Source organism: Euleptes europaea, chromosome 12 (assembly GCF_029931775.1).
Source record: "Euleptes europaea isolate rEulEur1 chromosome 12, rEulEur1.hap1, whole genome shotgun sequence".
In the NCBI taxonomy this organism is placed as follows: domain Eukaryota; kingdom Metazoa; phylum Chordata; class Lepidosauria; order Squamata; family Sphaerodactylidae; genus Euleptes; species Euleptes europaea.
In genome coordinates, this window is record NC_079323.1 from 58,035,748 (window position 1) to 58,047,343 (window position 11,596).

Here is an 11,596-nt window from a genome sequence, read left to right on the forward strand (position 1 = left end):
GCCTCTGGAGGTCTGCTGCTGCCTGAGAGTCCACTGTGACTGGCGCTGCATTGGAGCCTGCCTGCCTGGAAAATATCCTCCATCATCGACTGATTTGAACAAATTGGTTCATTTTAAAACTATTTAAAGTTTCTTTATCTGTACATTTATTCTTAGGTCTGGATGGTGGGTTGTGTTGAGGTTCTGCTAAGGTTTTTAATAGAGGCTACTTTTAATAAGACTGTTAGGAACTGGTTAAAAAAAAGCTCAAATTAAATTTCAGCATAGGGCTTGTTTCTCTCCCTATTTAGGCTAGTGCTAGGCAGTTAAGACAAGGCAAGGATGTTTGTCAAAGAGTAATTAGCATAGATTAACTATAAAAAAATATTTTTAGCATCCGCTTTGAGCTTCAAAATAATTGAAGCCAGGCAGTTTTAGAAAAATAGTCCTGTAGGCTGTCCTATAGTTCCATTTTTCAGAAGGGAGCTCCTGAATTCTTGAAAAGGAATAAGGTTCATTCCAAAAGAGGAAATAAAAGGAAAATGCTATAAGAGGTTGACAAAATATTCTTGTAGCCTTTCAGTATTGAATCTGGGCATGTTTATTGATTATTATGCATCGGAACATAAAACCATGGGCGGGGCTTGCTCCCAATATACGAAGACTTCTGTTGTAACCTGCCTAATTATGAATCTAACAGGATTTTTAAAAAATGATTGGATGTAGGGATGGTGTTGGACATGTTTGTCTTTGCTTCTGGACTACTGTGAGTGTACTAGAGAATTTTAAATTTGCAAGAACTGAAATAAATTCACATGATCAAAAGAGCAGGGGGGTCATTTCATCCTGCTTCTTACTCTCTTGGTGGTACACAGTTTAAGAGAATTGGGTCTCTATTATAGTGTACTTGCCTACAAATTCACTATCCAATATCTTTCCACCAGTATTCTAACAAGGAAATTTGTGACAATACTGAAAGATTGCACTAGCAGTGTGATCTCACTTTCAGATGTGTGAACTGGCACCTCATTCCTAATCTGCATTCCAGACGGAGATATTTGCTTTTTGTAATAGTTTAAACTATTTTTAATTTCCTTTAAGAATTACTCAAAAGCCAAACTAAATAAGGTTCAGACAGAAATCTGGACACCACCTCCAGTAAGGTGTCAATGAGTGAGATAAGTACCAGATTCAGATTCAGACGCCTTTATTGGCATAGAAAGGACAGTGATATAAAAATAACAATGGTACAAAGATATATAATAAACACTCCATCATATAAACATAACAATACATATATCCAACAGGTGACTATGAGCTACAATAGACCCCGCTTCTCAGCCTTTTGGCTAAGATCAAGTGTAGATAAGTACCACCTTCTATAGTAAAATCTACAGATCACAGGGATATCAAAAAAATCTTTATGTAGTAGACTGCATACAAAAAAAATACAACAAATGCTTTTCTCAGCGTCTCAGACAAGAACTCTTGATCATTCAAAAGTAAGAGTCCTCCTTCTGCTTAGAAATAGTAAGTACTCATTTAAATAGCATGGGCTGCATTCAGGGGTGTTTTTAGTGATTATGAGGCCCTGAGTAAAAGCCCCCCCCCAATTCCCTTTGTTCGCACCCAACTCACTCCAAACAAGAATACAGAAATTTTCCAATTGATGTACTGAAGAAAAATCTAACATACAAATACACACCTGACAGAAAACATGATACACCTTCATGCCAGTGTGTGTAGTGGTTACAGCATCATACTATGATCTGGGAAACTTGGATTTGAATCCTTAGTCTGCCATGGCAGCTTGGGCCAGTTACACTCTTTCAGCCTAACCTACTTCTCAGGATGGTTGAGAGGAAATGACTGGCCCCAAGTCCCCAAGTAGGTATCATGACAAGAGTGAATTAGAACCTGGATTTTGCTGACCCTGGTCCAACTGTCACATCACACAGGGACCGGCACCTTGAGCTCTTCAGTCCTATGAACATGCACATATACAAACATCCTGCTTTTTTTAACCTTTTATATGCATATGGTCCTTGTACTTAATCACAAATGCTGCCAGTCCTCAAATATCTCACATGGAAATAATTATAGCCTATCTCTCAGGACTGTTGTGAAGCAAACCAAATACCATTTCTAAACCATTGTTTGTAATAAAATGCCATATAAATGAGTAGTAACAACAAATTAAATGGAACATTCTCTCTAACATCTCTGCCAAATAACAAAGTCATGATTAACAGTGTAATCCTATGCAGAGTTGTTCCAGTGTCAGCTTAGACTGGAGTAACTATGTAAAGAATTGCACTGCCAAATGAAATGTATTGCCCCCAAATTATAGTGACGGCCACTATTGTAAATGACCATTTTAAAAAGGATTACTCCGAGACCTAAGGGAACTCGCTGTTTCCCAGCAGCATTAAAACATTAGTTTGGTCTACATGACTATGTATTTGAAACAGAGACTGTCCTAGACTGGGTATATGAAATGCAGTGCCTGCTCTAAGGCACAGTTGACACTTGGCCCTAAAGTACACAACCATGGATAGTGGTTGTGAATCATAGCACCAACAACCCATCCCTGTCCATCTCACAATGTTCTATATGAATTTCTACTTCGCCTGCTTTGGTATCCTGAGATAGAATTTGAAATACACACCCCAAAACATCTAGCCCGACTGCAGAATCTGCCAGGAGGTGGGCATGATGTATACGCTGCCTTGCTGGAACCAGGAGTAGCTGCAGCTTATTCAGTTAATTGATGTCAATTGACACCACCAGTGGGTAGAATTGAGCAAGAATCTGCCTTCATTTGGATCCCTGCTTCACATATTCCTGGGGGAGGGAGGGGAAGGGAGGATAATTGACTCAGGGCTGGCACTCAGAGGATGAATGGGGCTTTCTAGTGGCCCACTCCCCCAGAAACTGCTTGGCCTTCTTCTAGTTCTTGCTGCCATGCTCTGCAGCCACTTGCCTTTGATTCCACCTGCAGCAGTAACTCCCCCCACCCTGCCTTGCTTGGCTTCACATCCCACTGGCCATTCCAGGGCACCGACCAGCTTCCTAGGCTGGCCGGCATTAGAGGGGATGGACTGGGGAAGGCTGGGGCAGCCGAGCCAATCCCCCACCCTCAGCCTGAGCAGCAGCCTCCATCCCTTGCACATGGAGCCCTTAGCAAGGAGTAGAGGCAACCTCCCAGTCTTGTTCTAGCAGTCTGTGATCAGGGTGAAGTGCCTATATAATTGATATAAGGGCAAGTATACTTTATATATGCACACACAGACATATATGTAGAGGTAATGCCCAACTATATAAGGGCTAGCATTAAAGTATATTATATGCACTCATGTATACATGTATAGAGGCTTGCAAACGTTGGCAACCATAATTATAAATTGCCAGCAACTCACTCTGCCTTGCCTAGTACGGCCTTCCACGCTAATGAGAATGACATGCCTGATTTAGAACACCTGCAGCATCTCTTATCTATCCTTAGAAATGTTGTTTCGATTCCTAGTTAGAGATCAGACACTTTCTTGTGTTACGCCTTCAGGCCACGCTAATAGGTTATGCTAATTGATTATCTGAGATACCCAATGTGTATTGCTTTTTTTGTATTACAAAATGCTTCCTTGTAAGGCAAATGCCTCCCCCCCCCCCCCGCCCACCGATCCTAAAGTATAAAGGATCAATCCCATGCTTTGTTCGTGTGTGGATTGCCCCGCGCTTTGAATTAAAAGCACCCCACCAAGCTCTGTTTGTTTGGCCAAATAAAAGATCTGTTTCTCTTAACCTCCCCTCGTTATCTTTATTGGTCTGCTATAAGATAACCAGGCACTACAAGGGAATGCTCTTCACAGGGGGCCTGGGGCAGCTGCCCCATATGCCCCATACTTAGGACTGCCCCAGTTAAATCCAGACTATATTTTCCAGTGGCTGAAAAAAAAAACTTTTCTGCTGGCCCTCCTCCCACTGCCACCCACTGATCTCCACAAGATACTTACCTGGGGGATGGGGGAACTGGAAGAATGACATGAGGGGTGTTTGCAGCAGGAAAGGATATTCAATGGAAATTACCAACCGTTATTCTAGTGCACAAAAATACCCCTTTAAGACAAGACAACAAAGGTTGGTATCTGATCTATTTGTTTGTGTGACTAAATACAGGTTTTCCAAAATTTAATATGAGATTTGATTCAATAAATACTTCATTAAACTGTATTTTATCTTGATTATGCTGGTTCTGTTTGATTATTCTGGATTTGATGTTATTACTGAGCACTTACCCTTGTAAACGGATGTGTCAGACCCAACTCACAATACACTTACACTGGAAGAAATTAATCTACAGACACCATCTTAAGACATTTGAAGATATGTTAGAGCCCCAAGATATGGCAGCAGGTATAGTGAAAGAGACATTTTGGTTGCTAGCCAATTATGCAATATGGTTAAAGAACAAGTACAGTGGCTTAAAAAAAACTTGTTCTCTTCTGGTCAGTCCCCCACCCAAGGCTGCAAAGTCATATTGTCAATGCTATTTAAGTTATCAAGAAATATATCTGACCAAAATAGCCAGGAAAAAAAATAATGTTAGCTTGAGCTTCCACCTGCATTATAGTTTGAAACAACTATTTAAGCATCTATTCCAAACTCTTCTGCTAATAAATAGTGGCTATTTTTCCATTTTTAAAAAGAAAATAAGGATGAAATTGAATTATGTGCCCCAATTAGAAGTGAACATAATGTGCTACAACATAATGAGAAATCTGTGATGACTAATTCCACCTAGGTGATTTGGAACATAAAAGACGTTCAAGTCTGGCAAATTGCATGAAACTTTAATTTTGGATTTGGAGGTGTTTGAGACTAAAGCCAAAGATTTACAATATAAACCCTTTTACATTTTAACTTCCAGTTCAACTGCAGAATTACCATTTCAATTTTATCAGAACAGTGACATCAAGTATTTTGCTTGCAAAATGTCACACATCATTAAAAGAAGCCTAAGATAAAATCTATTGCAATAACTGGTACACAATGCATTCACAAAACTCAGCTAAAGATCTAAAGTCTTTCACTTTATTTTAACATGGTCAAAATATTACTTAGCAGTTTTTTGTGTTCAGAAGATCTCATCAGCCTACAGTTTGAGTTTCCTATAAGATTTAAATCTTACTCTTCCAACTCTCATAATACAAGATAAATTAACAAAAATTCAGACAGATGATTGAATCAAGTTCAACACAGGCTAATGAAATGGCAGAGTTGTAGCCCTATTAATACCATTACATCAGAGGACTAAACAGCTGCCCATCATGAATGAAGGATTCCAATGTTATGCCATGCATCTGTGCCAACCTTTCAAATACCATTTTCTTCAGAAGAGGTTAGCCCTGTCAATATCAGCTGCCAAAACAATGTCAGGAGCTACATAAAGTAAAAAAGTTGTGCGAGTATCAATGTGATGTGTATTTCACTAACATTTAGAAAACCTTAAAAGATGAATTGCAAAGAAACAAAACAAGATCTGCAACGGATCTCTAACTTCATCTAACTGTTCCTCCCTCAAAAAAGCCCTGCATTTTCTTTCTTCGGGAGATGACAGGTTTTATGGTTTTAGCAAGAAATCTCTTGTAATATTCAATAAGTTTCCAAGAGCCAATAATAGGAAGTGTGTGAAACATAGATTAACCCATGTAATACAGAGATGCAAAACTTGATTCAACTACTGACAGTCGTTGCTCCAGGACTTTCAATATTGTTTCTGCCTGTTAAGCAAAATAAAAAATACCATTTTAATTCACATTAATTCATTTTTAAGACAGTTCTAGGAACCCATGAATAAACTGTTTCTGTATTCAGAATCTTCCTAATTTCAAGATGTTACCAGTATGGTCAGAAGATAGTGGTTATCTCAAAACCGGGGATAGAAGAATCCCAAGCTCATCCATGCTTAAAGCATGAATGTCAAAGGCTGAAAGTAACAGCCACAGAGCTCAGTAGACACACGCTAGGATTTAGCATACTTGCAGTACCACTCTTTTAGATAAAGTCAGTATTTGTCTTGAACACGGGCATACACAGCGGTACAGAATATGTCCATCTTTTTACCCATTTTACTCAAAAGAGATCCTTACTTATCGACAAATAAGAGGGATCTTAATAAGGAACAATTTTAATATTTCCAGTCTGAAAAACAGCAACATGTGAACATAGAATAATCTTACCCTCTCTAATGACTCTTCTAAGTCAGTTCGACTCTCAAGAGTGAGAGGTTCCTCATTAATGTTAGCTTTTTGTTCCATGGATCCTAAAGTGTAACTTGAAAAATTAACAGTTTATAAGCAGTGTTATGGCTAGTATTCAGCAAGAGCTATACGCCTGAAAATGTATCAAATAAAGTGCAGCAAGTAGTTATGAAGACAGTGCTTATTGAAAAACACAACTCCTTACAGGTTGGTCCTACTGAATATTTTTTTGCAAATTCTGAGGGTCTGTACTATAGGCAGAGTTTGCCTAGATGAAGAAAACAGAGCTATTATTGCATGGCTCAACTATTGGTGTATTTCGAGTAGGTATACGGCAAGCAGAACTCTATAAGCATCATGCCTACAATTAATAGACAGATCTTTCTACTAATCTGAAGAGCCCCAGATTTGGAAGAAAAAAAAGTGAAATCTAAAAAAAATATATACTGTGGAGTTAAAAACCCCAAAATGATAAAAGGAGTACCAGTAGCTTTAAGCAAGATTCCCTCAGTGGCTGTTTCTAGGCAACCACAGTATTCCAGGCTCGGTTACTGTGAGTAAAAAGGCAGGGGGAGAGGGCAGGGTCCTTTCCAGGCTTATTTTGGCCTTTGATGGAGGACTCATTGGGGCCACGCCTGACTAGGGTTGCCAGCTCCAGGATGGGAAATTGTTGGAGATTTTGAAGTAGAGTCTGAGGAGAGCAGGATTTGGGGAGGAGAGAGGCCTCGGCTGGATATAATGCCTCCAAAGCAGTCATTTTCTTGTGGGGGCCAGATCACCGCCATTTGGAGTTCAGTTGTAATTCTGGGAGATGTCCAGATCCCACCTGGAGGTTGGCAAACCTAGGGCTGGAAGTGACTTGATACCACCCTATGTGCATGACTCAACTAGGCCTGGCTGCTTGCTACTGTTCAACAGCAGCCACCCTATGAAAGCCAGTGTGGTGTAGCAGTTAGAGCTTCAGAATAGGGCCTGGAAAACCCAGGTTGGAATCCCCACCTTGCTACAGAAGCTCACTGGGTTATGTAGGACCAGTCACATACTTTCAGCCTAACCTACCTCAAAGGGTTGTTGTATGGATAAAAAGGAGGAGAGGAGAACAATGTACTAAGCTGCTCTGGTCCCCACTGTGGAGAAAGGTGGAGTATAATTGAAGTAAATAAATAATAAATATTGCTGAAGATGGGAAGCAGATAAAAAATATGTGGGTGAATGGCTGAGAAGGAGAAAATGAGATAGGGAAAGGAGATGGGATATGGGGGTTGACAGGCGGAGGGAAAGAGGAAATAGTGTGGGGAGGGGGATAGAGGGGAAAGTGAGGTGCCATTCTGTACGTCCTTGAGGATTCCTTACCATGCAACTGGGCCTGGCCTAATGGCCAGTTTTCCTAGAGAAAATGGTAGAGAGTTGCTGGTCATGGACTGTAATAAAGACCCTTGGTTGGTTGGTTGACAAAGAGAACTTTTGCTCCCTCTCCAAAAATACTAGAACTTGAGGGCATCCAATGAAGCTAATGGGCAGTAGATTTAGGATGGACAAAAGGAAACACTTCTTTACAGTGAGTGATTAAAATGTAGAAATCGCTGCCAGAGCATGTAGTGATGGCCACAGGCACAGACAGCTTTAAAAACGGATTAGCCAGATTCACGGAGGATAGGTCTATTAGTGGCTACTAGCCACGGTGACTAAAGGGAATCTCCACGCTCAGAGGCAATCTACCTCTGAATCCCAGTGCCAGGAGGCAACATCAGGGGGAGGCCTCGGCCTCTATGCCCTGTAGTTAGACCTCCAGAGAAACTGGTTGACCACTATGTGAGACAGGATCCGGTACTAGATGGACCGCTGGTCTGATCCAGCAAGGCTCTTCTTATGTTCTTTACAGAGCAGGGATTGGGGCAACTCTGCTACTAACTGCCAGTATGTCAAAGGGAATAAGTGTCAGTTTTGATATAACATGGATAAACATGCACTGGAATTAAAGGTCTTGAAAAAAGGACTAAACCGAACATTTTCCCATCAAATTCTTTGTATAAGAGAAACACTTTCACGTTTGGGAACAACTGTTCAAGGTTCAGAATGTTTAAATCACCAAATCTAATAAAAAATTATCTGGTTAATATTTATCTTACCTTTCAAGAGTATCAACATTTAAACAAAATAAATTTCTTTTATAATCAAGATGTCTTGGGGTGCATCTGTAGATGCTTCCAAGTGTCATTTTGCACCCAGAGCAGAATAAGGGTTCAAACAAGCTGTAAAGCAAAATATTGTAACAACTTAGTTGACAAATATTTAACAGCTTACTAATTAGCTCTTACCCACAACTAGTGTTATATGTTACCTACTATTTTCTGTACAAATGAAAGAAACTGCACTGAAAAGGTACAGTAGTGAAAAGTATAGCTTCTATAGATTTTATCCTTGCAAAACAACACCTTCCTTCTCAAACACAGGCAGCCCAATCTTGGGAGAGGGGTGGGTGGGTATTTACCCTGTGCTCGGGGACAGTGTAGCCACACCGCCTCAATAGAAGCTTGCTGCAGTGCAGTGGGGAATTAAAAATATCCCCCCATCAGCCCCGTGAAACACTTCATAGGGTTACACCTGCCTTTTAGCAGGCACAACTCCACAACAGCTAAAGGGGGTGTTCCTGGCCCGAAAGGGCTTTGGAAGCTGCCTATCGTTTGTGCCGGACAAACGATAGCTGAGTACATTATGATACATGAAGCCTGTGGGCACTACGTATGAAAGAGAGAGGAGGGTCACAATATGATTCATTCTAGAGCCCTTTTGCACTCTTCTTTCAACATGCAGAAGGGACAAAGCTGTTTTGCCCAGTTTAGACTTTTAACATTCCAAAATACTCCATTTAAACATTTTATTCCTTTGAACACATGAAGGACACATGAAGCTGCCTTATACTGAATCAGACCCTTGGTCAATCACAGTCAGTATGGTCTACTCAGACCGGCAGTGGCTCTCCAGGGTCTCAGGCAGAGGTCTTTCACATCACCTACTTGCCTAGTCCCTCTGACTGGAGATGCTGGAGATTGAACCTGGGATTTTCTGTATGCCAAGCAGATGCTCTACCACTGAGCTACAGCCCCTCACAGATAAGGTGCCACCTTCACCGGTGCAGGGGCAAACTTTAGGCAGCTTCCACAGCCCTTTCACCCCAGGGACACCCCCTTTAGCAGCAGTGGGGCTGCACAACCTTTTTCGGTGGTGCAGCCTCACTTGTCTCTATGGGGCATTTACCTTTCATTTTAATTTTAGAATTATCTAATAGGTTTTTTTTAGCATCTGTGGCAGCCAGGAAGCCTCAGAGGAGGTGGCACAGCTGTGCTGCTCCTGGCTGTCGTGTATCCACCCCCCCTTCAGGAATGAGCTGAGAGACTACTTCCAAGTAAAGTGCAAAACATTCATCCCTAACCTAACATGAACTTGACTAACATTTGAAAGAATGCCAGAAACAAATATAAATAAAATTCCCTTAAGATGTAAAAAATGCACACATGTAACATCCAAAGATATATCTTTTAGGTACTTGAAAGCTAAGTTCATTGCCTTGCTTAATCAGAGAAAATGGCCTGAAAAATACAATTTTTAATATTACCAATATTATATTTTATATATAGGTTATCCTACTCCCATGTTTCAGAATGCACAACTGTGACTTCCTCTTCTCCTTTCCACCAAATAACAGGATCTTTGTTAGCCATCATGGGTATTTTAAGTCAAAATAAAGGTTTGCTTTAAAGAGGATGAATTGTCTCCCCAAACATCTAATTTGCACCAGGAGATGATATTCCTTACCAGCCATATTCCAAATAACAGGATCTTTGTTAGCTATCATGGATATTTTAAGTCAAAATAAAGGTTTGCTTTAAAGAGGATGAATTGTCTCCCCAAACATCTAATTTGCACCAGGAGATGATATTCCTTACCAGCCATATTCCAAATAACAGGATCTTTGTTAGCTATCATGGATATTTTAAGTCAAAATAAAGGTTTGCTTTAAAGAGGATGAATTGTCTCCCCAAACATCTAATTTGCACCAGGAGATGATATTCCTTACCAGCCATATTCACCTGCCCGGCTTGAAAGTCTTTGCTCCTTGTCCACTGAAACGTTGAGAGTAACACCTGAAATTTGGGGGGACGGGACAAATGGAGAACAGCAAAATAATGATATATATATTTTTTTAATGAGTAGGCTAGACATGCCAGCAAAGTGAAACATATACAGATCAGGGCAAGAGTCCAGTAGCACCTTAAAGACTAACAAAAATATTTTCTGGTAGGGTATGAGCTTTCGTGAGCCACAGCTCACTTCTTCAGATATGTGTGTGTGGGTTAAGTGCCGTCAAGTCGCTTCCGACTCATGGCGACCCTATGAATGAAAGTCCTCCAAAATGTCCTGTCTTTGACATCCCTGCTCAGATCCTGCAAACTGAAGGCTGTGGCTTCCTTTATTGAGTCCATCCATCTCTTGTTGGGTCTTCCTCTTTTCCTGCTGCCCTCAACTTTTCCTAGCAGGACCGTCTTTTACATATAAAGATCATAATATGCTCAGCCCAACATTGCCATCAACCACCCCCACAAAGGCAAAGGAGCGCGCAGGCGCACAACCCGCGGCCTTGCGAGGCCGCCTCGGCGCCTCACCGTTCAGCAGGACGCAGGCGGCGTCCTCGTCGCTGGCCTCCCAGCTGAGCGAGTCTCCCACCGGCCGTCGGCACCCGCCGCACAGAAACACCACCGGCAGCTCCTCCTCCCCCGGCCCGCGGCGGCCTGGGCTCCCGTTCCCAAGGCGACCGGGAGAAAGGACCGGCCACAACGACGCCTCGCCCGCCGAGGGAGCCGCCATTCCGTTTCAAACCGCCCGCTCCCCGCTCGGCCCCTCCTCAGCCCCGGAAAGGAACGCGGGAGGGGAAAGGCCCCGCTCTAGGACGCACAGTAAAAAGCCGTCTCTATTGTTCTCTTCCCAGCCGAAGGGCGCGGGAGACGCCGCGGCCGTTAGGGTTGCTGTGCGCCTGCGCCGTAGCTGTCGGCGCTTCGGCCTATGGAGCCTGCGCCTGCCTGTTCCTCCTTCGCTTTGGGGTGGGTGGGGGGGGGGACGCTGCAGGGCCGGGCGAGCTACCTGGGTGCTGTTGGCATTAAGGCCGCTGTTTAGGGATGCCTTTAGGACGGAGGGGCCGTGGCTCAGTGGTAGAGCCTCTGCTTGGCATGCAGAAGGTCCCGGGTTCAATCCCCGGCATCTCCAGTTAAAGGGACCAGGCAAGGAGATGATGTGAAAGACCTCTACCTGAGACCCTGGAGAGCCGCTACTGGTCAGAGAAGACAATACTGACTTTGATG

General features: G+C 42.4%; 1 protein-coding gene across 1 annotated transcript; it reads right to left on the bottom strand.

Moving 5' to 3' along the window:
- Positions 1-5,678: 5,678 nt before the first annotated feature.
- On the bottom strand, positions 5,679-11,105 carry MIS18A (MIS18 kinetochore protein A). Its single transcript, XM_056858729.1, has 5 exons — positions 10,904-11,105; positions 10,318-10,384; positions 8,369-8,491; positions 6,219-6,312; positions 5,679-5,759 (listed from the first exon to the last, which is right to left on the bottom strand). Exons 1-5 carry the CDS (start codon positions 11,103-11,105, stop codon positions 5,679-5,681), a joined length of 567 nt encoding a protein of 188 aa, XP_056714707.1.
- Between the last annotated feature and the right edge of the window lie 491 nt (positions 11,106-11,596).

Bases quoted from the DNA above. Each gene is read 5' to 3' on its own strand.
- MIS18A (XM_056858729.1), bottom strand. From the start codon at position 11,105: ATGGCGGCTCCCTCGGCGGGCGAGGCGTCGTTGTGGCCGGTCCTTTCT. The intron at 10,385-10,903 runs GTGAGGCGCCGA...CCCAAATTTCAG, and splicing joins CGCCTGCGTCCTGCTGAACG to GTGTTACTCTCAACGTTTCA. The intron at 8,492-10,317 runs GTAAGGAATATC...TTTGCTTTACAG, and splicing joins CGGGCAGGTGAATATGGCTG to CTTGTTTGAACCCTTATTCT.